Source organism: Myxocyprinus asiaticus, chromosome 18, assembly GCF_019703515.2.
Source record: "Myxocyprinus asiaticus isolate MX2 ecotype Aquarium Trade chromosome 18, UBuf_Myxa_2, whole genome shotgun sequence".
NCBI classification, from domain to species: Eukaryota; Metazoa; Chordata; class Actinopteri; order Cypriniformes; family Catostomidae; genus Myxocyprinus; species Myxocyprinus asiaticus.
In genome coordinates, this window is record NC_059361.1 from 38,020,304 (window position 1) to 38,043,319 (window position 23,016).

Below are 23,016 nucleotides of genomic sequence, written 5' to 3' on the forward strand. Positions count from 1 at the left end.
CTGCTCTCCACATAACCCCCATCACCCGACTCAGGCCGGGGACCTCTCTGGCCTGAGCCTTACTCCCCCCACCCATTTCTGGAGAGGAGTCGCTGCCCTTTCGGCCGACCCAGCGCCGGATGGTTTTCCCTGCCTCCGTGAACCCGGAACAGCTCTAGGGAAAGGAGAGGGGGAGGAAGGAGCGAGAGAGAAAGAAAGCGATCAAAGCGCAAGAGAGAGGGGGAGAGAGAGAGGGAGAGAGCGAGAGAGGGGAGAAAGAAAAAAAAAACTCCTCGGCTCCCGAACACGCCACCCACCCGTTCTTCAGCCAGCTGAAACACCTCCGTCAGCGATGCCAGGCAATTGTACTGGACTCACTCAGCCATCCCTTCCAGTAGTCTGCTGAAGAGCCGCTTCATATATCCTTGCCGTCGCGTTCTTGAGGGAGCAGCGAGGTCTCCAGGACAGCGTGGTCATCCTTCAAGTCCCGGGTTTCGGCACCAGTGTAGAAGAATCAACAATAAGGAAGTGGGAAGCGGGGTGGCAGTCCAGGTAAATCAAGCTTTAATGGTTTACCAGTCTAACAAACAGTCTTTGGCTTTCCAGCTTCACAGCAGTGCATTTACTCTAGCCTTAGTTGTTTGAGACAGCACTTAAGGTAATAATTAAGGTTCACGGCTTTGCAGCATTTAGCTTCATGATCTGGCAGGTCTGTGTGTCTGGGGCTCTCTCTCTCTCTCACTGGCTTTCTCGGCAGCCTTTTCAAGCCCATCTCCGTCGTCACTGTAACGAGACACAGGTGTTACGCATCATTAAACACCCTTACCGCTTCCTCTCTCCCCATTGACAGACACATGACCACGTCCCACTCCACACTTTAGTCTTGCTTTTTTATGGCGGTGTTGGAGCAGTGCAGTTGGAGCTTCCTTGCTGAGCAGCCATTCAGTTTATGTCAATATAGGACTTGTTTTAGTGTGGATATAGATACTTGTCTACCTGTTTCCTCCAGCATCTTAACAAGGTCCTTTGCTGTTGTTCTGGGATTGATTTGCACTTTTCGCACCAAACTATGTTCATCTCTAGGAGAAAGAATGCGTCTCCTTCCTGAGCAGTATGATTGCATGGTGTTTATACGTGCATACTATTGTTTGTGCTGATGAACGTGGTACCTTCAGGCATTTGGAAATTGCTCCAAAGGATGAACCAGACTTGTGGAGGTCCACAATTTTTTTTTTTTTTTTTCTGAGGTCTTGGCTTATTTCTTTTGGTTTTCCCATGATATCAAGCAAAGAGGCACTGAGTTTGAAAGCCTTAAAATACATCCACAGGTGCACCTCCAATTCTGTACACCTCCTATCAGTAGCTTATTGGCTAATTGTCTAAAGTCTTGACATCATGTCCAAGCTTATTAAAGGCACAGTTAACTTAGTGTGTGAAAACTTCTGACCTACTGGAATTGTGATATAGTCAATTAAAAGTGAAGCAATCTATCTGTAAACAATAAAAAAAAAAAAAAAAAAAATATATATATATATATATATATATATATATATATATATATATATATATATATATATATATATATATATATTAATTGTGATGAAAAATTTTAATCGACTGACAGCACTTACAGTATATAATACAGTATATACATACTATATAATTAGAGCTGCACAAATTGGACAAAAAGTCATTCTGGGATTATTTTGAAAAATATTGTGATTGTGATTTGAACTGCAATATGATAAACAAAAAACTAGTAAGTGATTCCTTTTGACCAAAATTTGGTCATGTATTGCCCATGTTTTATTGCAAATAATAATAATACAAAAATAAAATAAAATAAAAAAACTTCCTTTTTCACTTCAGCCACAAACAGAAAAATAAATAAATAAATATAACAATGTAACAAAGAGAGTAAAAAAAAATAAATACTGTCTTCTTTGCATTCACATTGTACCTTTCCATTGTGTGCCTGTTTTTGTCCACTTTGTTATTTGGTCTCAACCCCACTATTCGTCATCATAATTTTTTGGGAACCAAGTCAACTTAAATATTATGTTAAGAATAATTGACAATAAACTGTTGAATTATTGAAAAAAAAATAATGCACAAACCGAGGTGTGCATTATTTCCCCATATTTCAACGGGCCAGAGTCAATTATACCACTTATACCACGGTAACCAGATTTTAAGATTACAGTAGAAAATTATTAAATGTAATGTGTTAGTTAAGAGACAGACACATATAAATTTATAATGGGACACTTTTGCCCACACATTCTAAATATCTGTGGCGTTCTTATCACTTTCAGTGGCATTGTTACTCCAAGCCCCTGTAAACTTTTACCCCCAGGCTTAGTCTGTAGTCATTATAAGTAATTAATTAGTGTTATCAAAAGTACCGGTACTTCGGTACCAAGTCAGTCATAAAATAAAAAGATGTAATGATACCAGTGTTTCTGCAGTACCGGTAGTACCGAGCACCGACTCTACCCAGTACCAGCGCACAGTATTACTGACACACGACAGCTTTAAAATGATCACATGATTAATTTTAATGCGTACTCTGTTACTCCTTTTACACTGAAATGGACAATTAATCCAAGTGACATGTCCTAATGTGATTTATTAAACCGCTGAAGATTGCAATCTTAGCGTGGATAAGCTGCGTACTTTAAATGAATGTATAAATCTGACCGCTCAAACACTGGAAATGCAACAGACATTGAGAATCATTCACATTGTATCAGATGACAGAGCAGAGCACTAATCCACTGTGAACCACACAGCACATGTAAACTATATATTTATATATTTAAATCACAGCATTTGCACTTTAATCTCAACTCATCTTTATTTATATAGCATTTAAAACAACAGAGTTAACCAAAGTGCTTCACAGTAATACAATTTAAAACATAACATTTAAAAATTACCACATACACAAACACAAGTAGTTTAAAATACAAACTGTGTCCAACATTTCATTTGTGAAAGGACAGTGTAAACAGATGAGATTTTAGACGTGACTTAAAAGTCTTCAGTGATCACACTGGGCCGTGTTGCGAACTGTTTATCTGGAAAAGTGATGCTTCCGGCAAAAAACACACAATAATAAAAGCATGATTCAAAATGAAAGCTAGATGCCTGAAATTGAAGAAATTAAATAAAATAAAAAAATGAATAAAAATATATTAATAATACAACTGTATAGTAAAATGTAATATTCTCTGTAGTAGTAGTAATAATAATAATAATAATAATAATAATAATAATAATAACAATAACAATAATTAATCAGTTTATCACAAGCAAGACAGCTGTTGATAAAGGTTTGGCAAAAAAATGCAATGACGTTAAAAAGTTCTATTTTCACTTATTAAAAGTTTTAAGAATTTATTGATTAGACACCATTTTGATGATTAAATTAGATTAGAATTTAAAACATGTTCTGGAAAATAATAATAATGATTAAACTGTAATTATTAAAATAATTATTAAAAATAACTAAACGTATGTGTTCAGTAGCACATTATAGCATATTTTTGCTGTGGTATTGAAATTGGTATTGAGAACCGTGAAATTTCACTACTGAAATTTTGGTACTGTGACAACACTATAATTAACTTTACATAGAAATAATATTTTATTGTGTAGGCTATTATTTGTCCTCCTTTAGATAGCTGGGTAAACATGTGAATGTTTGTGTATGTGTGTGTGATGCCTTCAAGTCAGACATGCCTTCTTCATTTCTTCTAGTTACAAAGACATGTCACACTGTCGGCATGCAAAAATGAAATTTCTTACTACTGTAATGTCAGAGACTTTTTGTGTGTGTGTCAAAGAATGATCCCTAATTATACAAAGCATGTCCAAGCTACAAAAATCTGTACATAATTCACTGACTAGTGACTAGAGGTGTTGAGGAGATGTCAGCGAACCAGGGAGCATATGGGATGAGTGGGAGTGTTTGTGTAGGGTGAAGTTCTTTCATCTCAAATGCCCACAGTCAGCCGAGAGGCGACCGCGGGAACAGAGTGTTTGGAATTGAGTGCTGCGTTACATAAAGACACTCCATTGTTGTCAGCACAGAGGCACTGAAAACACAGCTGACGACCAAATCGGCCAAATTCACTTAACAGCATGAATTGAATGAGGGGCTTTTCTCTGCCTCTTGCCTCCTGTCTCAATGTTGAGGGTTAATTGAGAGTGTGGATACAAATTCAAATTCTTTGTATGGAAAGTCACTCACATTCCTGCTAGTCACATGCTGTACTATCCAGAAAATATAGTTGGACAAATCAATAGGAATCTGTATGTACAATTCTCAAATATTAATAAAACTCAGCCGTTCATTTTTGCAAAAATAAACCCAGACAGAGTGATCAGGATGAGTTTGTGTCATCCTGAAGGGGTCTGTTTTGCATAAATAACCGGCTAACTGTACAATATCCCACTTATAATATGGATACTCACCAAATAAATAAATAAATGGATGTGACATTTTGATTTGACTTACTGTAATATGTGAGAAGAAAGAGAACGAGTGATAGGTGAGACATGAATCTAGCACAACCAGGAGTTGATTGCCTGAGACAATGGCCAAATATATAGTTTAGTTATTATACAAAATAAAAAAAAAAAATTATATATATATAATATGATAATATTTGACCACACAATGCCACAATTGACTATTTAGAATCAGTTATACCAACTGTGGTTACAATTATTAACAAAAACACATGACTGATCACAGAGTGTATTATAAGGCCTTATTACTATGATATAATGCATTTATAATGCATGAAATATACAGGCTTTAAGTAAAGCAGATCATAACAATATCAATATATGAATATTTATTCAACTTCAGGCAATTTCATGTCCCAGGGGTTGATTTTTGAACTTTTATTTTTTTATTTTTTGTTGTTGTATGAAAGTCACACTAAAGCTGACTTGGAAACGTTTTACTGTCCAGGCCTTCGTCTTTTATTTTTTTGTACTTTTCAAATGCCCATTAATTGTATACAAATCAATTATATAAATACTATTATTACATATTTAAAACTCTGATAATCTAAACAGAGAGTGAAATAAGCATAAATCATTTTATTTTGGGGAAATTATTTCTAGCAATTGTGGAAATATTATTTAATTGTATGTACACCGATCAGCCACAACATCAAAACCACCTGCCTAATATTGTGAAGGTCCCCCTCATGCCACCAAAACAGTGCCAACCCACATCTCAGAATAGCATTCTGAGATTATATTCTTCTCACCACAATTGTACAGAGCGGTTATCTGGGTTACCATAGACTTTGTCAGTTCGAACTAGTCTGACCATTCTCTGTTGAAAAAGTCGTTTCCGTCCACAGAACTGCCGCTCACTGGATGTTTTTATTTATTTTATTTTTTTTTTGGCACCATTCTGAGTAAATTCTAGAGACTGTTGTGTGTGAAAATCCCAGGAGATCAGCAGTTACAGAAATACTCAAACCAGCCCATCTGGCACCAACAATCATCCATGCGATTATCTAATCAGCCAATCATGTGGCAGCAGTGCAGTGCATAAAATCATGCAGATATGGGTCAGGAGCTTCAATTAATGTTCACATCAACCATCAGAATGGGGAAAAATGTGATCTCAGTGATTTGGACCTTGGCATGATTGCTGGTGGCAGATGGACTGGTTTGAGTATTTCTGTAACTGCTGATCTCCTGGGATTTTGCTTGGGTTGGCACTGTTTTGGCAGCACGTGGGGGACCTACAAAATATTAGGCAGATGGTTTTAATGTTGTGGTTGATCGGTGTATATTGGATACATACAATGCTAGCTATGCAATGAGCTATAGCAAGACAAATGAGTCAGCCACTGTATATATATATATATATATATATATATATATATATATATATATATATATATATATATATAAAAATAATACATATATACATAAAAAAAAAACTTAAAACAAAATCATTTCCATCACTGTCATTTCCACCACTTACAGGACTTGAGATGTGCTGGAAATGACACTGTGATGGAAATGTATGATTTTCTTTCTTGCAATTTTATTTGTATTTAATATTGTGAACATTTAATTTGGTATTAATCAAATTAAATAATTTCTTTGCCGGTGTATCGGATATCATCTCCTCTTAAATATGCAATACTTTTCTCTGGGCAATATGGCAGCAAACTGTGATGTATAAGAAATGCAGATTTAGTCCAGCAAATGATGCAGGTTGTATCAGAGACGTTCCTCTGCTCTTTAAAGTCTGCAGCCTGGCTACTCAGACTGCAGATATGAGGCTGGTGTGCTGACACCTGGACAGAGAACAGCTCAGATGATGTTGCAACCTGTGCACACAGGGGATTTATTATGCATGCAGCAAAGAGCATAAATAATAGAGCCAGAGCTTAGATAGCTCACTCCCAATCCGCTGCAAATGACTAGGCTATGCGTGAACTCTGCGCCCACAGGTCCTTCATCTCCACTCTCGCCCTCTTTGTTGTCTAATTCTGTTCCTGCACTAAAAACATTTGCCAGACTTAGCCATCGCTTGGTGGATATCATACAGAATGGGGGTGGATCACTGAGTATACAGCTCTAATGATGTTATGAGTGCCATAGCCCTTACAAAAATGTACTAATGTGATACCAGGGTACAATGATGGTATCAACTGGTAATACCATGGCACTGAATGATTAACATAATTATAAACTCCAAGGTACTTCCAACAATACCATACTATTGCTGTGGTAAAGGACATGTCCAAAAACACATTATTACAATGGTATTTTTTGGTACTTCTTTGTTTGTAAAAGTAATTTATGTATTGCTTGCATTGACAAAAGGTTTTCACAGAAATAAAAAAAGATTTTGAGTTGAAACAACTATAGCAGAAAAGTACTTTTGACACTGAATAAGTTTGTTTATCTTGAAAATATTAAGTAAATTCAACATTTGTACTCAATTCAAATGTAAAAATGTATGCTCTAGCTTATAAGTCAATATTATTTAGATTGTTTGTTACCTTTACAATGTGTCATCATGTATCAGTCCTAAAGTAGGAAACCATAATTATCGCTAATTTGAGTAAGATTCACAGGTTAATAACATATGTAAATTTTACTTAACTTTACGAAGCTAGTGTTCCCACCATGCACCGGGCTTGAATAATTAATGAGCTTGTATGGTTTCACTGTGTAGGTCATGTTGCTCTACACCATCTTTATTTTTTATTTTGATGTTATGTTTGTTAACTTGTTTTGTGAAGTCTGAAGTTCATTTTCTATTCAAAATTACCTGTTCATGATAAAAAAAAAAAAAAAACATAATTATCTGATGATTGTTTCCATCATCATGTTTTGTGCAACAAGTGTTGGGGTCCACGTGCGTAGATCTGGATCTTGTTTCTATTGCCATTAAAGCAAGGTGATGTTGTCAAATAGACTACATAACATGCGTTAACCTCCTGAGACCTCCGCATGACTTCTGTGTGCATTTTCTATACATATTGCTATATACAAGCAATAATTTTATTTTTTAATAATAATAATAATAATAATAATAATAATAATTCTAGAGCAAATTGTTTTCCTAAAAATTAAAGGTCCTTATATGTGGATAGCAGGACTAAGTTATGAAATTTTAAGAAATAACAAGCTATAGAAAGTCAGATTGTTTTCATCAAATAGTTTATTATGTGTCCAGGAGTGTTGGTTATTCATGTTTTAGAGACGTTATAGACATTACAGCTGATTTTCTAGAAAGATGAATACATAATTCTGATTCAACGTAATGGCCAGCATCATCAAATCACTGCCAATCATGTTTAGAATAAGATGAAGCGAAATGACCCACAGATTTGTTACCGTGAAATGTTATTCAAAATAACTAACATGTTTTTGGAATGTCTGTCAGAAAACCGCTCCAGAGTACTTCTTGTTTATCGGCACGCCAAAGCACGAAAAATGAACAAAATATTTAAAGCAGCATATCAAACGAAACAAGAGACACTACTCTTTTCAATCAAATAGGGTTCAGTGAAAAAAAATTATGATGCTTCTTACCAGAGGTACTTTTGTTGGCACTGCGCCCATGAAGCAGTTAAAAAAAAAAGTCAATGCCGTGGTATTTGGTCACGTGACTGTGTGTGTCAGAAGTTTAACCCTTAAAGGAATAGTTCACCCAAAAATGAAAATTTGCTGATAATTTACTCACCCTCAGGTTATCCAAGATGTATCTGAATTTCTTTATTCATCAAAACAGAATTTAAGATTTTTAGGATTTAATTTCAGGCCTCCTGCGTTAAACAATGCAAGTGAATGTACTCCATTTTTTGACGGTCCCAAATGCATATTTAGGATGCATCAAAATAATCCACAAAATAATCAGCAAATTTTCATTTTTGGGTGAACTATTCCTTTAAATGACTCTTTAGAGTGTCCTGTACAGTATGCAATGGGTTTAAATGAATTGAAATGATGCATTATTTATAGCGAATACAAAATAGCGTGTCCTCACATTAGGCCATGGGGTCAAACGAGGTTAAGCTTTCCAGCAGAAAGCTTCTGTGTGTCATAACTATGTAAAAAAAATCACAGAAATGCTAGTACACTTTTAAAAGCAGTACTTAATTCAGCGTGACATTGAAAATGTAAAAAAATAAATAAAAATAAAATTAAAAAAAAGTGAGTAAAATTGACCTGAGTATTGAAAAGTATTGCAAAGTAAAAATTTGCTTGAGAATTTCTAATAAAAGCCACCAATAATTGTTTGTAGTCTTTACTTGAAAATATGGTCTATTAAATTTATTAGCAATATCTACATGGAAATTGTTTCCTAGGTTTTTATAATAAACCCCTTTCTATATTATTTTTTTTTTCAGTGCAGGTTTCCTGAACACTTCGCTGTCTTCCATTGGTCAGGCAAACAGATAGTCCCTTCCCAAACTCAGGCCATTGCTTTAACCAGTGTTTATGTCACACTGGAGCCTCATTGTTTCCAATTTTTTTTTTTTTTTTTTTTTTTTTTAGGGAATTAACCTATAATGGTTTATTTGCAGTTGTCTCTGCATATTAAGCTGGGATCGGACAAAATTCTTTTTTTTTTTTTACAAATAATTTCAAACATCACCTTTAAGCAGTGTAATTTCATAGCAGTGTGATAATGGGATCTTAATTGGATGCCTCTTGGTCATGTGTTTGATGAACAATTTAAGAATTGAAATTGGCCCTAACGTTTAGCAGAAACTCACTGAGCACCAGTGCTGCATATCTCTGGAGTATTTGTAATTGGATGGACTCTCAGTTCCTCTGCTGAGAAATGTTATCGAGTTTACCCTGGGGAATGAAAATATAGGACAGTTAACATAATTCCTAATGTGGACCGTCCATGTTGATCTAATACGACTGGAGCTGATAGAATAAGCCAAAACAGTGTTTTGACTTGTTAAAAAAAAAAAAAAACTCTTTGTGTCTGGCATATACTGTATATATGCCATCCCAGATGTGTATGACTTTCTTTCTTCTGCTGAACACAAATGAATATTCTTTAGAAGAATATCTCAGCTTTGTAGGTCCATACAATGCAAGTGAACGGTGACCAGAAATTTGAAGGTCCAAAAAGCATTTAAAGGCAGCCTAAAATTAATCCATATGACTCCAGTGGTTAAATGATATCTTCAGAAGTAATATTACAGGTTTGGGTAAGAAACAGATCAATATTTAGGTCATTTTCTGAACAATTCAGTTTCATATTTAGATTATTTTATGTTGATAATTATGCATATTTCTTGAGTCTGTGCAGTTAATTCAGTGTTTACTGCACTAAATACTGCACTAAATCAATCTGTACTATCACTGCATATCATAAAAGGTGGCATAATTTAAATTCCTTGCATTGTTAACCACATTTATGCCTTTCTTTTTCCATCTTACCCCAGAGAATGAGGAGTTTGGTCCAGTATTCATTCAAGAGCCTGATGATGTAATCTTCGCCCTGGATAAAGATGATAAGAAAGTGATAATGAATTGTGAAGCCAGAGGAAATCCTCCTCCAACCTACAGGTACTGTTTATTAATTTAATTAACATGGATGAGATTTAATGAAATGGATAATAACTGTCATTTAATTTCTCAGGTGATTTACCATGAATCCTTAATACCATGTCTGGGTGGCATTTCTATTTATGTAATGCTAATTTGACACAGATGTTGGACTTTTTCCTCTATGGATTCCTAATTGGAATTGATATAATCTGCTAGAATCATCTTTTTACTCATCAAACTGTACTGTGTGATTAAACGTGTGTGCTAGGGTGTTAGAGAAGCTGTAACCTTTAGGAAACAGACAGCAGTTGTTGGATGGATTTGATTCCGCCTGGAGGAATCGCTTATTGTCTGTAAGCATAAATAAACAAGGGTGTTACAAAGGTTGAATGATCCCCTCAGGGTGACTCAACTCTCAGACACTCATGTGGTTTGAGTTCTGGTTCGTAAGTTAGATCGATACTGCTGTCTATGCTTTTTAGTCACATTAAGCATCCGTCTGCTAACAAGCTCTTTAGTGGTGATCAGTTGATAACTATGTCCCATCAAAAAGACTGAGACCACATTGAAAATACAGTATGTGATGATCCCCCCCCCCATTTTAACCTGGAATGTTCTGCACACTTTTAAAGATTGTTTCTTGTTTAAAAGATATTGGTGTACACTTTACACAACTAATCGCAGACTAGATGTGTCAATCACAAGCAAACTAAGAAACGCATGTTAATTTTTCTACTGAACTTTTCACTTAAATGGTTATGCTGAAAGTCTTATTTGTAATTAAACACATTTCGTATAAAAAATGCTAAACAGAAGCATTTAGACTAGTGGTCTCAGACTTTTGGACAACACTGTACATAAATTAGAGACTTAATTTCTTTGTTTACCCTCTATAATTTAATAGCAGCAGCTGTTTTTCATTTTCTAATCATATTATTGTATTTACAGCTGGCTGATCAATGGAACAAATGTGGGCGTAGAAGCAGATTTCCGCTACAGTTTGATTGACGGGAACTTGATAATACACAACGCAAGCGATGCCATTGATTACGGGAGATACCAGTGCAGAGCTGAGAACAGCATGGGCATCGTCCTGAGTCGAGATGCCCTCCTGCAGTTTGCTTGTGAGTAAATGGACGATTTTGTCATCTGCCAAGTTTTTGGAAGCTAACAATATTTGGATTGATATGAACGTTTAGCTGCCAGACACCACTTTCCATCTGTTTGATTTATGCATGGGTCAGAATGATTGACTAGTCGTCCAACAACTGTGAGGTTTATCTCTAAGCTTTATTTACCTATTTTTTTTTAGCAGCAGTGCTTTAAAAGTGATGCATTTTAGAGTCTCAATTTCTCATAGAGTTTTGAGACATGCTGACAGATGGATTGTAAACACGTTAAAACCCTATCCAAGAAGTTGCATCTGTAAATGCATCCCCTTTTTTAAAGCACTACAACCTTCGAAGCACCGCTTTTGTAACAAATCCTGCACTTTTTGAAATGCCTTTAAGACAAGTACTGTCGGACAACAAATATTTTTAAATTGGTGTTCTAAATACACATGCAGACGGACGTATTTTGGCTTTTGTATCGCGTCATGTAAAAAGTGTTTTTTTTAAGTTTTTATGACTGTATCCTGTGCAAACGCCTCGAGAAACATATATGATTGGTGTTTGGTGGACATGACCAATAAACAACCCATACTATGAACGTTACTATAATTTTTGCAAACTGACTTTTATGTGCCAAATTCTACGTTTTGCTGCAGTTTCCTGGTTAAATTAATACTAGAGGTGCTACAACAACTGTGCTTTTTATATACTTATTTACTTATTGACTACAATGGCTGATTATGACTTTTTAAACACTTATTTTTCACTTAATTTCTATGTTATGAAATTGAAACACCTACAGTATAACACATAATTTGAAAAAAGACACATTTTAATGGTTGTATTATAGACTCATCTACATTTACACATTTATTCCAATGTGAATAACTTCCACAGTAGCTCACCCAATAGAGTGTTGGACTTTGGACTTGGAAGACTGCGGCATGAGACCAGTCAAGCATGCAAGCTTACACGTGAAGTGTCAAAGAATGACACGAGATGACGAGGCTGCTTCAAAAAATGTGCTTTTCATGTCGTATTTCATTTAACAAAACTATCGGTTAGGTTCAGGTGTTGGTCAAGGGAAGGGATGTCTGTTTCATTCACGTCTCATTTTCTTTTTTAAAACACTATTGGTTAGGTTTAGGTTAAAGTTTTAGGTTAGGGAGGTACATTATTCATTAAACCTCCTAACTAATATTCACCTGAAAATCTTTGTCTGATTATGACACCATTTCACTCGCTCTTCGTGCCCCCTGCTGGACATTTCACTGGGAAACTGCAGCTAAATGTGTAATGAAGCATGCAGTTTTGTTTGCAAAAAAATTTCCACAGTCACAATGTTAATGAGAGGCTGCCAATAAATAACATAATTATACTGGGCTACCCTAACACCGACCAGCTGACCAATCATTCTGACAATCGGCCGACTATTCCATTTAGAAAATATGCCATTTTACACATCCTGAATTGATTTAGTGTTGGTCAGATTTGGTATAAGAGGTAAATAAAATGAAATGTGGTCCAATGATGCTTTGCTGCTTTCCTTAAAAGTTTCCTTAAAAGCCCTGTGGGTTGTCTGCATTAGTCAAGAAAGTGCCCTTAACGCTTTGGCTTAGTCTCAAAATAAGCAAGAAGTGCATTTCTTTCCTCAGTAATCCCTTGGCTTCACTCCAAAACATCATCCCAAGCCAAGGAACTACACAGTACTGGGCTAGAGGCGTGATTTCTTGGTGGAAAACACATTGTTAGTTTTGCTTACAGTTTCCCTAGGAGCAATGTCCATAATAGTCTCATTGGCATGCCCAAAGGGATTGTGTACTACACTGTTCACTGCCCATGGTGTTTTCTGTAGGAAAAATAATACTTAGCATCCGACTGATATAACATTCTTGCAGGAAGTATATGTATTATAGCTGTAGTAAAGAATCAATGGACTAGAAGCCTGTTATTTGCCTCACAAACTGTAATATTTATATGAAGATGTGTTCGCCCATGTAAAGTTCATGTTTCCTCACCTACACAAGTGAAGAATAGATTCTGCCTTGAATTTTCTGCTCTCCTTACAGAAGAGGTTACTGTGAACTAGGCCTGAGTGATATATCAAATATTTACAATTGTTTTGCTGGTGATATAAAATAAAGCAACATCAAATATTGTGAGAAGAAATGCAACTTTTATTTCCCCATTGAGTTTCAAAACGACCATGCCACTAGACTAGTTTCGCACAACATGATCACACAGGAAATCGACTGGTTGCTTCAGAAACTTCATGTTCCTTGAAATCGACCCCATTCAGCCAAATTACTGATAAGTGGTATGCCCCTTAAGATATTTTTGCATAAATTTAAACATGAACACAGTTCCTTCTAGCGCAACTAATAGTGTGTTGTGCAAGCAACCTCCGAGACAGGGATCTGGCCGGTGGGAGCAAGGAAGTAATCACGTTCACATAAACAGTGGTAAACGTGATTCAGAAGTTGCATTTTTGCTCTAAATTATTTATTTTTTTACACCACTGATGGTCAGGTTTAGGTTTGGGGTATAGGTTAGGCCTAGGTTAAGAGTTAATAAAATAGAGCTTGCATCTGACGCCACACTTTTGACATTTCACCCGGAAACTGAAGCTCTAAATGTACATGTTTACATCACTGATGGTCAGGTTTAGGTTTGGAGTTTGGGTTAGGGTTAGGTTAGAGTTAATAAAATACAACTCGCTTCTGACGGCACACTTTTGACATTTCACCTGGAAACTGAAGCTCACACGTACCTATACATTTAACACAGTGGCGTTTGCTATATATATATATATATATATATATATATATACACACACACTACCGGTCAAAAGTTTTGAAACACTTACTCATTCTTTATCATATTTTTTTTTTCCTTCACATTTTAGAATAATAGTAAAGTCATTAAAACTATGGAATAACATAAATGGAACTATGGAAATTATGTTGTGACTAAACAAAATCCAAAATAAATCAAAACGGTGTTATATTTTAGCAACTTCAAAGTAGTCACCCTTTGCCTAGAATTTTCAGAAATGTACTCTTGACATTTTCTCAACCAGCTTCTTGAGGTATCACCCTGGGATGCTTTTTAAACAGTTTTGAAGGAGTTCCCATCTATATGCTGGGCACTTATTGGCTGCTTTTCTTTATTATTTGGTCCAAGTCATCAATTTCAAAAACTTTTTTTTTTTTTTTGTTAAATTTTAGATTTATAATTAAATAAATTAATATGGTGGCACAATTATATTTTTGTCTACAAAACTAATTTCAAACATTTAAGCATACGCCTTCAGATCAAAAGATTTATATATATATATATATATATATATATATATATATATATATATATATATATATAGATAGATAGATATACACACACACACACTACCGGTCAAACGTTTTGAAACACTTGACCGAAATGTTTTTTCATGATCTTAAAAATCTTTTGATCTGAAGGCGTATGCTTAAATGTTTGAAATCCCTTGATGTATATATATAATTTATTTATTTATTTTTGGGCAGACGAGTAAAGCGTTGATTAAATTATACAAAAAGCTTTTCAAGGAAATATATATATTTCCATATCATTAAACCTTAACCTATCATTGGCCTACAGTCCACAGCAATACAGTATAAATGTCTATTGGCACATATATATATATATATATATATATATATATATATATATATATATATATATATATATATATATATATATATATAAATGCTCTATATATACTTGCATAGACACACAGCTCTGTTTTACGTCCTTGTCTGTCAACTGGTTATAACCTTGCTCTGCTCATTGTGGTCCATCCTGAAGGCCTGTCGGAGAGACAAAGGAAAGCTCCTAGCAGCTTTTCACATGCCTCTGTATGACAAATGGCCACCATTTATCACCCTGTTGGAAACCCAAAGATCTTTTACTTCTATTGGCATGGGGTAATCTCATGAGTCTGACATAGTGCTCCATTCATGCACAGCAAGATATTACATTCAAATGAACTATTTACCATTATTTCAAACCCTTACCCCTCAAAGTCAACATGGAATTCTGTTTGCAACCCATTTTACTTCTATGTCTGAAAAGGGTGAAACCTGATTGTATCAAATAAAGGTGATGCTTTCATGAAGATAATGCATATATAGTGGGTATATAATATGTAATATAATGTTAAAGAATGGTGTGTAGATGGACCACTCCTAGAAAAATGAATGGTAGTAATGGCAACACTCAGTATGTAGTGGTAGTAATGGAAGTCACGCCTTTCAATTAAATTTGCCAATCACCTGTTTTGATAAAGGCATTATCTGTTTTTTACTCTAGAACATGCATGCATATTAGCTGGAAAGGCATTTTTTAACATGATTTGAACCAGAGAACCAACATTTTTGATACCTTTGATGTCAGACTTTACTACTCATTTGACATATGTTATTTAATTGTAATCTGATGCATCTTTAGGATGGGACTTTATTTTATCAAGTGGATCATGAAAAGTTGGTGATTTGTACTAGAATGGCTTGGTGTTAAATCTAGGCTTGTGATGTCAGCTGAAAAGGTGGACCAATTTATTATTTTTCAATAACTTTTTATTAAGAAAAACATTATTTTTACTTGGAATAAGTGCATTAAAAGGAGCAAGAACTGATTTCTGCTGGCAGCTACTGCTGTGCAATTTCAAAATTATTAAAAGGGATGATTCCCTGCATGGAGTGTGTTGGTTGAGGTCTCAGTTCATGAAATGCAAACAGCTCTTCTGGTCAGCCAACACTATAGGGGAACATTTGGATCTCTTTGTTTGCTGTCTTTGATTGAGGAAGCTGGGTTTCAAGAATTTTGAAGATGAAAAACTTCATAGTCTGCACTATTTCTAGGTCACTAATTAAATGTAAGCAAATTTGTGACATTGACCAAGCAACCTCCTTTATTAAGGTCAGATTTCCTTGTTTTCATTGAATCAATAAAAATGTAATTGGATATCTTTAGTACCACCAAAAATGTATATTGAATTGATCAGGCTTTACTCTCTTGAATGTTTTGACTTTCTTATAGTTGTTCATTCAGGAATAGATGTACCTGAAATCACTTAAAACCCACGGGTCTTGGTTCATGAAATGCAAACAGCTCTGCTGGCCATCCAGCTCTATAGGGGAACTTTTAGCCTGGATCTCTTTGTTTGCCATCTTTGATTAAGGAAGCCAGGCCTTCCCAGAAGTGGCCAACTCTCTCATTTGAGAGGGGCCTGGTCTTTGAGCCCAACCATGCATGTCACAGCCCTCCCTTGCTGGGAGACCTCTCAAAACCTTTGCCATGGAAACCAGTTGGTGTGTATAGAGTATCCGCAGCTCCCAGGAGATGCAGAAATATATTTATATATAACTAAGAAAAAAAAAAACATTGGTCTGTATTCCTTTCACAGTTTGTGTATTGTGCCCCCAAACTATTCCCTGTTGGTCCTTTTTTGTTTCTTTGTTTGGAGAAGCAGAACTCCCTGGTTCAAACTACTTACCAGGCCAGGCTTTGAAGACTGCAGGCAGAGGGGGCGTCTCTGATCTCACTCGCTTCTGAGATTCACCATGTCTCAACCGACAAGTGGAAGGATGTGACAAAGGTATCATGGCACTGAGAGAACTGCAGAAATATATACGTTAGGCGGTTCTGTTAGTGTAGAACTCCAGTGTTTTTGACCTCAGAAAACAGGGCAATGAGGAACTTTCAGTATTCTTTAAACTAGAGAGTTTCTAAATTGAGAAAGAGAGGTTTATCTCGTATTCAAAGGTGCACTAAGTCAATTTTATTTAATGTTGCATTGACACCTAGCAGTGTATATTCCAGACGGATCACAGTGTGAATCCTGCGACAATAGGACAAACGTTTTGCTGCTGAAATCGGTGTGTGCTTACCAAAATTCGAATCGCTGCCCCAAGTGGCCAGAGCTGGAAGTGTTGTTGAATGTATGGGCATGTGTGAGCTTAAGTTTTTCGGTGAAATGTCCACAGAGTGGCGCCAAAAGCAAGCTGTAGTTTTAGTTGTAAATGATGTAATACAGTCAACAGGAATGCATATTTTATTTGCCATACGCCCTAAACCAAACTCCAACCCTAAACCTAACCTTAACCGTCAGTGGAGAAAAATATAATTTTAGAACTTCCTGGTTTCCATACGACCAGAACCCGTGTCTGGGAGGTTGCTCACGTTTACCAAATGTGATTATCGTATCAAAATATAACTCCTCTCAAAGGGGATGTGCATGGTTTTAGACTGACACACACATTTATCAAAATGACAAAGCATGAGTTCTAGCAGATCCTTATCTTATCTCCCATCCTCCCTTGTTGTTGAGAACAGATGAATATCAATTTACCCTAAAAAGGTCTCACTTTACAGCTAAGATGAGAGGTCAGGAAAATATGAGATGGGCACTTGGAAAAGAAGAAAGAAACCAAGTCAACAGATTTTTATCTTTTCTATCATAACCTCTTTCAAAGGGTTCCATTTTCTTTATGTGTGACTTTTTTCTTGAGAATCTATTGCATACTTTTGACAGGCCTGTAAATTATGCTAATTGTAATGGCGGTCCTCAAAATTTACTGCCTCTGCTGCATTAGCAAGAGATGAAAGCAAGTATAAAAATCTTGTTACATGATGCCCGACTTTCATGTGTCATGACCCTAGCTGTCTAAAGATCTGTCATTTATCACATATTTTCCCTTGTCCATTTAGGAACAACAAAAGAAAATCTATTTTCCCATTTAGACTACAGCAGAGAACATTGATTAGTTATAATTCATATGGCTTGAGTGAATTGATGAGGTTCAGGGATAAGGCCCTGATATGGAGAGCAAGAAGGCAGTAGTGACATTATAAATCAATAATCTGGGTTGTTGCGATGGGATTCTGAGCCCCTGTCTCATTCCAGCTCTCTCGTGACAGTTTGTTGGAGGAGTTCACCTTCCCAATGCCATACATTACACACCTCATACCCATCATTCTTTTCTTCCAGGCTTGCATGGAGCTAGGGAACACCAGCAGTCCAGTGTTGGGGAAGCGACTTCACAGTTCAAGCAATTCATAATTTAAAGTAGTTCAACTACAGTCAAGCTACCAATTTAAACATTTAGTTACCAACAGTACAAGATACAAAAAAGTAGCTGATGACTTTTAAGCTGTTTAAAGGGGCCATATCTTTTTAAAGACCACATGAAATCAAAATTAGAGTTTTTGTTGGCTTTTAGTCCATGTGTGTAAGCTTTGAAGCCATCTGTATGTTAGTGTAGACTACTACTAAAAGTTGACTAAATTAACTTTTTGTAGATACTAGGGATGTGCGAGACTAGTCGACTAGTGGACTAAATGGTTCTGATGCTGCTAGTCGACACTGGAATTACTAGTCTGTTAATATTTCCCCCCATTAAACTGATCATAATTTTTACACATTTACCTTTGGCTTTATATTTTTACAGAGGCTGCACATAAATTACTGTCATATTAATGTTACATATTTTAAATAGAATTAATACAAATATTATTTTTAAAAAAGAGGATTTCTGGAGCAGATACAGAGTTTAATTTCACCTTAGGCTGCGCGTGCTTCTTCCCTCTCTCATTCGCGGCACGCGCTGGAAAATGTCCTCTTGCTAGACAAGCAAACTCAGCAAAGTAGTAATGAAATCTATCTGTGCATGCTTGTACGTTATTTTTCCACTGAGTGGGCTTTTTCAAGCGCAGGGACGCCGCCTCAGGTGAGTCAAGTCCCGTCTTTCACCGGACCATGTCGACGGGTTAATTTTGCTCATCCAAAAAATTATGCTTTTGCGTAAGTAGCCTAGAAAATAACTGTTTTAGGCTAGGTATGCCATTTTTTAATTTGCTGATTAAGAAGACTATTTTCAACAAGATGCCGACTGCTGAACAGGTTAAACTATATTTTATTTTGTGTGCACATCATGTTTAGAGTACACTAGGTTTTTTGTAGGCTACATCACAGGCCTATTTTTTTTTATTTATTTTTTTTTTTATTGTAACTGTTATTGGTTGACGTTCTTTACCGAACAGCTGTCATATTAGATCAATGGCAAATGCCCAACTGCACGTTGTGAAATACGCACAACTTTTCAGCACATTTTTTTCTCTCTCATAGATTTGGCTTAGTCTACCCGTTAATTATTTTCAACAATGTCCTGACTGTTTTAATATGTTAAGTAACTTTTACTTGGTGAATTCCATTTAGAACAGGCTTTTAATGGTTGTTCCATTAATCCTGCACTATTCATTCAATTGTTTTCAATAAATATGCCTGTTAAATATTCGCTAATGTTGATTCAGTGAATGCGCGTCATGTTCTATATTTAATGTACAATGATCATAATTCAAGGCGAGCACGTTGCAGATAAATGCCCCTTTTCAGTGGAATTTAGCATTGGATTTGGAATAAATTAAGTATTTTAAATAGGTCGCAGAAACACACTTTTTTTTTTACTGTCTTCTGAATGTTGGTTTCTCTTTAGACTAGTCGACTAGTCGGTTACAAAACTTCCATTTAAACGACAGTCAAATTAGTCATAGCACAAATCCCTAGTAGATACACACATTTTAAATTTACAGTATATTTTTCTGGGGAAATGAACTAAAGACTTTTATGACTCATGCTGCACTACACAGATTTTTGTCCAATCAAATGCTCTCTGAAATGAGAATGTCTATCCCCCTAATACCACCTGTAACCGACTGCCTTGCTGCCAAATCAGTTAGGATTAGTTCACCCAAAACTGAAAATTCAGTCATTGTTTACTCACCAATGTGTTGTTATCACCCTATATGACTTTCTTTATTTTTCTTAACTCAAAGGGAGCTTGAAGAGGTAGTCACCATAAACTGCCATTGAATGATATCACTGAGTACAAAATTCTCCCTTTGTGTTAAGATAAAGAAATAAAGTAATTGCTGTAAATGTTGCATAGGACGTTCCAGAGACTCTAAATTTTTTTTTTCTTTTTTTTTTTTTTGTTCATTTACATGTACCGCCTAAACAAACTGATTCCCTAGGGTGAACATTCGGGCAAAATTTTTAGTTTATTTTGTTTTGTTTAATGTCAATATATTGTCTAGTGCAGAAATATATGACAATATAATATATTACAATATATATTTACACTATGGTCCTAATAAAGTGCCCGATGTGGTCTTCTGCTGTTGTAGCCCAAACGCCTCAAGGTTTGACGTGTTTTTTTTTTGTTGTTTTTTTTTTTGCATTCTGAGATGCTGTTCTGCTCACTACAATTGTACAGAGTGGTGATCTGAGTTGCCAGAGCATTGAACCAGTCTGGCCATTCTCCGTTGACCTCTTTCGTCAACAAGGCATTTCCATCCACTGAACTGCTGTTCACTGGACCAACAATCTTGCCACGGTCGAAATCACTGAGATCACATTTTGTCCCCATTCTGATGGTTGATGTGAACATTAACTGAAGCTCCTGACCCGTGTCTGAATAATTTTATGCATTGTACTGCTGCCACATGATTGGCTGATTAGAGAATCGCATTTATAAGTAGGTGAACAGGTGTCTTTTTGTTGTTGTTGTTGTTGTTGTTGTGTCACCAAATAAGTGAAAACACATGTACTGAGTTCTGTGGTCTCTTACAAAGGACATCAAGCTTTGAAAACATATTTTTTCTTAAGATGTTAATAATAATAATAATAATAATAATAATAATAATAAAATATTAATAATAAATACAAAATATTTAACCTAATGTTAATCTTTCAATAAAAAGTGCTGAATTGTGATATCAGAAATCACTACTTTTTTGTTAGTTTCTCCCATAACACTGCAACAGACATTTGGTGCATTCCACCGCCCCATTCTGCCAACCACCTGCTCTGCATAAATAAGATATAAAATATTGAATTGTTCTCTCTCAAACTTTTTCTTTCCCCTTTCAAAAGAGGTGCTTTTTTCTCATACTGGACCCTTTCTTTTTTCATGGAAAAATAAGCTTTGATCTCTTGCTTTTATAGTGAGAAGCCCCCAGTAGATTTGAGTGTTCAACACAGGTACTGCGCCTGTTGATTGGAGCAATGCATCAAATCCCTGATGATCAAAAACTCATCTACTCAAGTTTCAAATGAACATTTTACCCTGACAAAACCATGTAATAGGCCAACTGGCTCTTCGGAGTGCCCTCGAATGCATGCGGCACATGAAATGCAACAGATTTACTTCTTTGTAATGGGAAGTGTTAACCCTTTATAATTGAAAGGGTGGCAGCTTATCTTCTGTATGGGGATTATATTCATTCTGGAAAGCCTGACTGTGCAAACAGAGGAGAAGAATCAAATGTGCATTGTTTTGGAAATCAAAAGAATGACAGACTTTAAGTTCATGTCTAAAGATGTAATGTGGCCAAGAGAACGAACAAGCTTTTGAGCTTGAATGGCAAAATTCGGACCCAATATATATTCAAAGATTATGTGTTTTCTTGTGATGCTGACAGAATTGTTGCATGTTGAATGTCTATATTATTGGCTTTATTAAAGGTGAAGTGTGAAATGTATGTGCCACTAGCTTCACCAAATTGCAAAGTAACGGCACTACCACCGTCTCCCATTGGTTTATCAAACAGATAATCCTGAACTAAACTCATGCCAGGGGTTGATGTCAAGCTTAGGTCGGGATGCACCAACAAAAAGAGTAATGATCTGATTGCATTACAGTGCCTCAGTTTTTTATTCTTTTGTGTAGAAATCCACCTGAATGGCTTACTTATAGTCTCTTCATATTAATAAGAGATAAAAAAAAAAATTTTAACATTGAAAATATTATACATTTCACCTTTAAATAATTTTCAAATGTTTATTTAAAATATGATAAAAAAATAAAATAAAAAATAAAAACATAAATCGGGAATAGAATCTAATATAATGTCAGACTGTTAAAGTGTTAAAATGTAAACATTCAAAACATTTAACTTCTGTAATGTGATGTTTTAGAGTGAAATTGCATATTTAACGAGAAAAAAAATAACAGGAAAGAAGTACATTTTATATTTGTTTTATAGATCTAGATTTGGGAATTGATTGTATCATGAAAAGTGGTCTTTACATAACAGGTTGCTGGAGGGGAGGATTTTTATTTTTTTAATATATTAATTGTATTTTATTTAGATTAACTTGCACTGATGAATCATGCACAATAAGACCAGGTATGTGCAAAAAAATAAATACATATATAAATAAATAGGGTCAATTTTGATTGCATGGTGACTCTAACGTAAACACACAAACCTTTTAAAAATCTTCAAAAAATGTGTAACCAGTGTTTTTTTTATTTATTTTTTATCTAAATGTGAATAATAGTTTTCAGTTAATTAGCCTGATTTTTTTTTTTTTTTTTTTTTTTTTGGCTTTCACTTTATGTTCAGTAATTTCAGTTAACTACATTTTGCTGTACTTTTCTGTGTATTTGCTTGAGCGACCTTTTAAAAGTGCCTTTCATTCTGAAAACACGGGACACTAAAATTGCTTTCAGGGATTTTACAATATATCAGAATGTGCAAGCACTTGATGTTCCTCACTATGAATTTGCTTTCCATCTGAAAAGTTTAAGGTATATGAAGTTTCTTAGTTATTTGTCCCTTTAATATCTGCCCAAAGGAAAATCCTTGGTAGGTAAACGTCATGGTTACTTGTGTAACCTCCGTTCCCTGATGGAGGGAACGAGACATTGGTGTCGATGTAGTGACACTAGGGGTCTTGGGAGCCCGAGACACCTCTGGTCTTTGATAAAAGGCCAATGAAAATTGGCGAGTGGTATTTGCATGCCACTCCCCCAGA

General features: G+C 35.5%; 1 protein-coding gene across 3 annotated transcripts in view; it reads left to right on the plus strand.

Moving 5' to 3' along the window:
• The window catches only part of LOC127455675 (contactin-5-like), a 389,595-nt gene that overhangs the window by 207,958 nt on the left and 158,621 nt on the right, over positions 1–23,016 (plus strand). For all 3 annotated transcript variants that reach the window (XM_051723705.1, XM_051723706.1, XM_051723707.1), the window contains exons 4-5: positions 9,942–10,065; positions 10,996–11,171. In XM_051723705.1, coding sequence (XP_051579665.1) covers positions 9,942–10,065; positions 10,996–11,171 — 300 coding nt within the window. The remainder of the gene's footprint in view (positions 1–9,941; positions 10,066–10,995; positions 11,172–23,016) is intronic.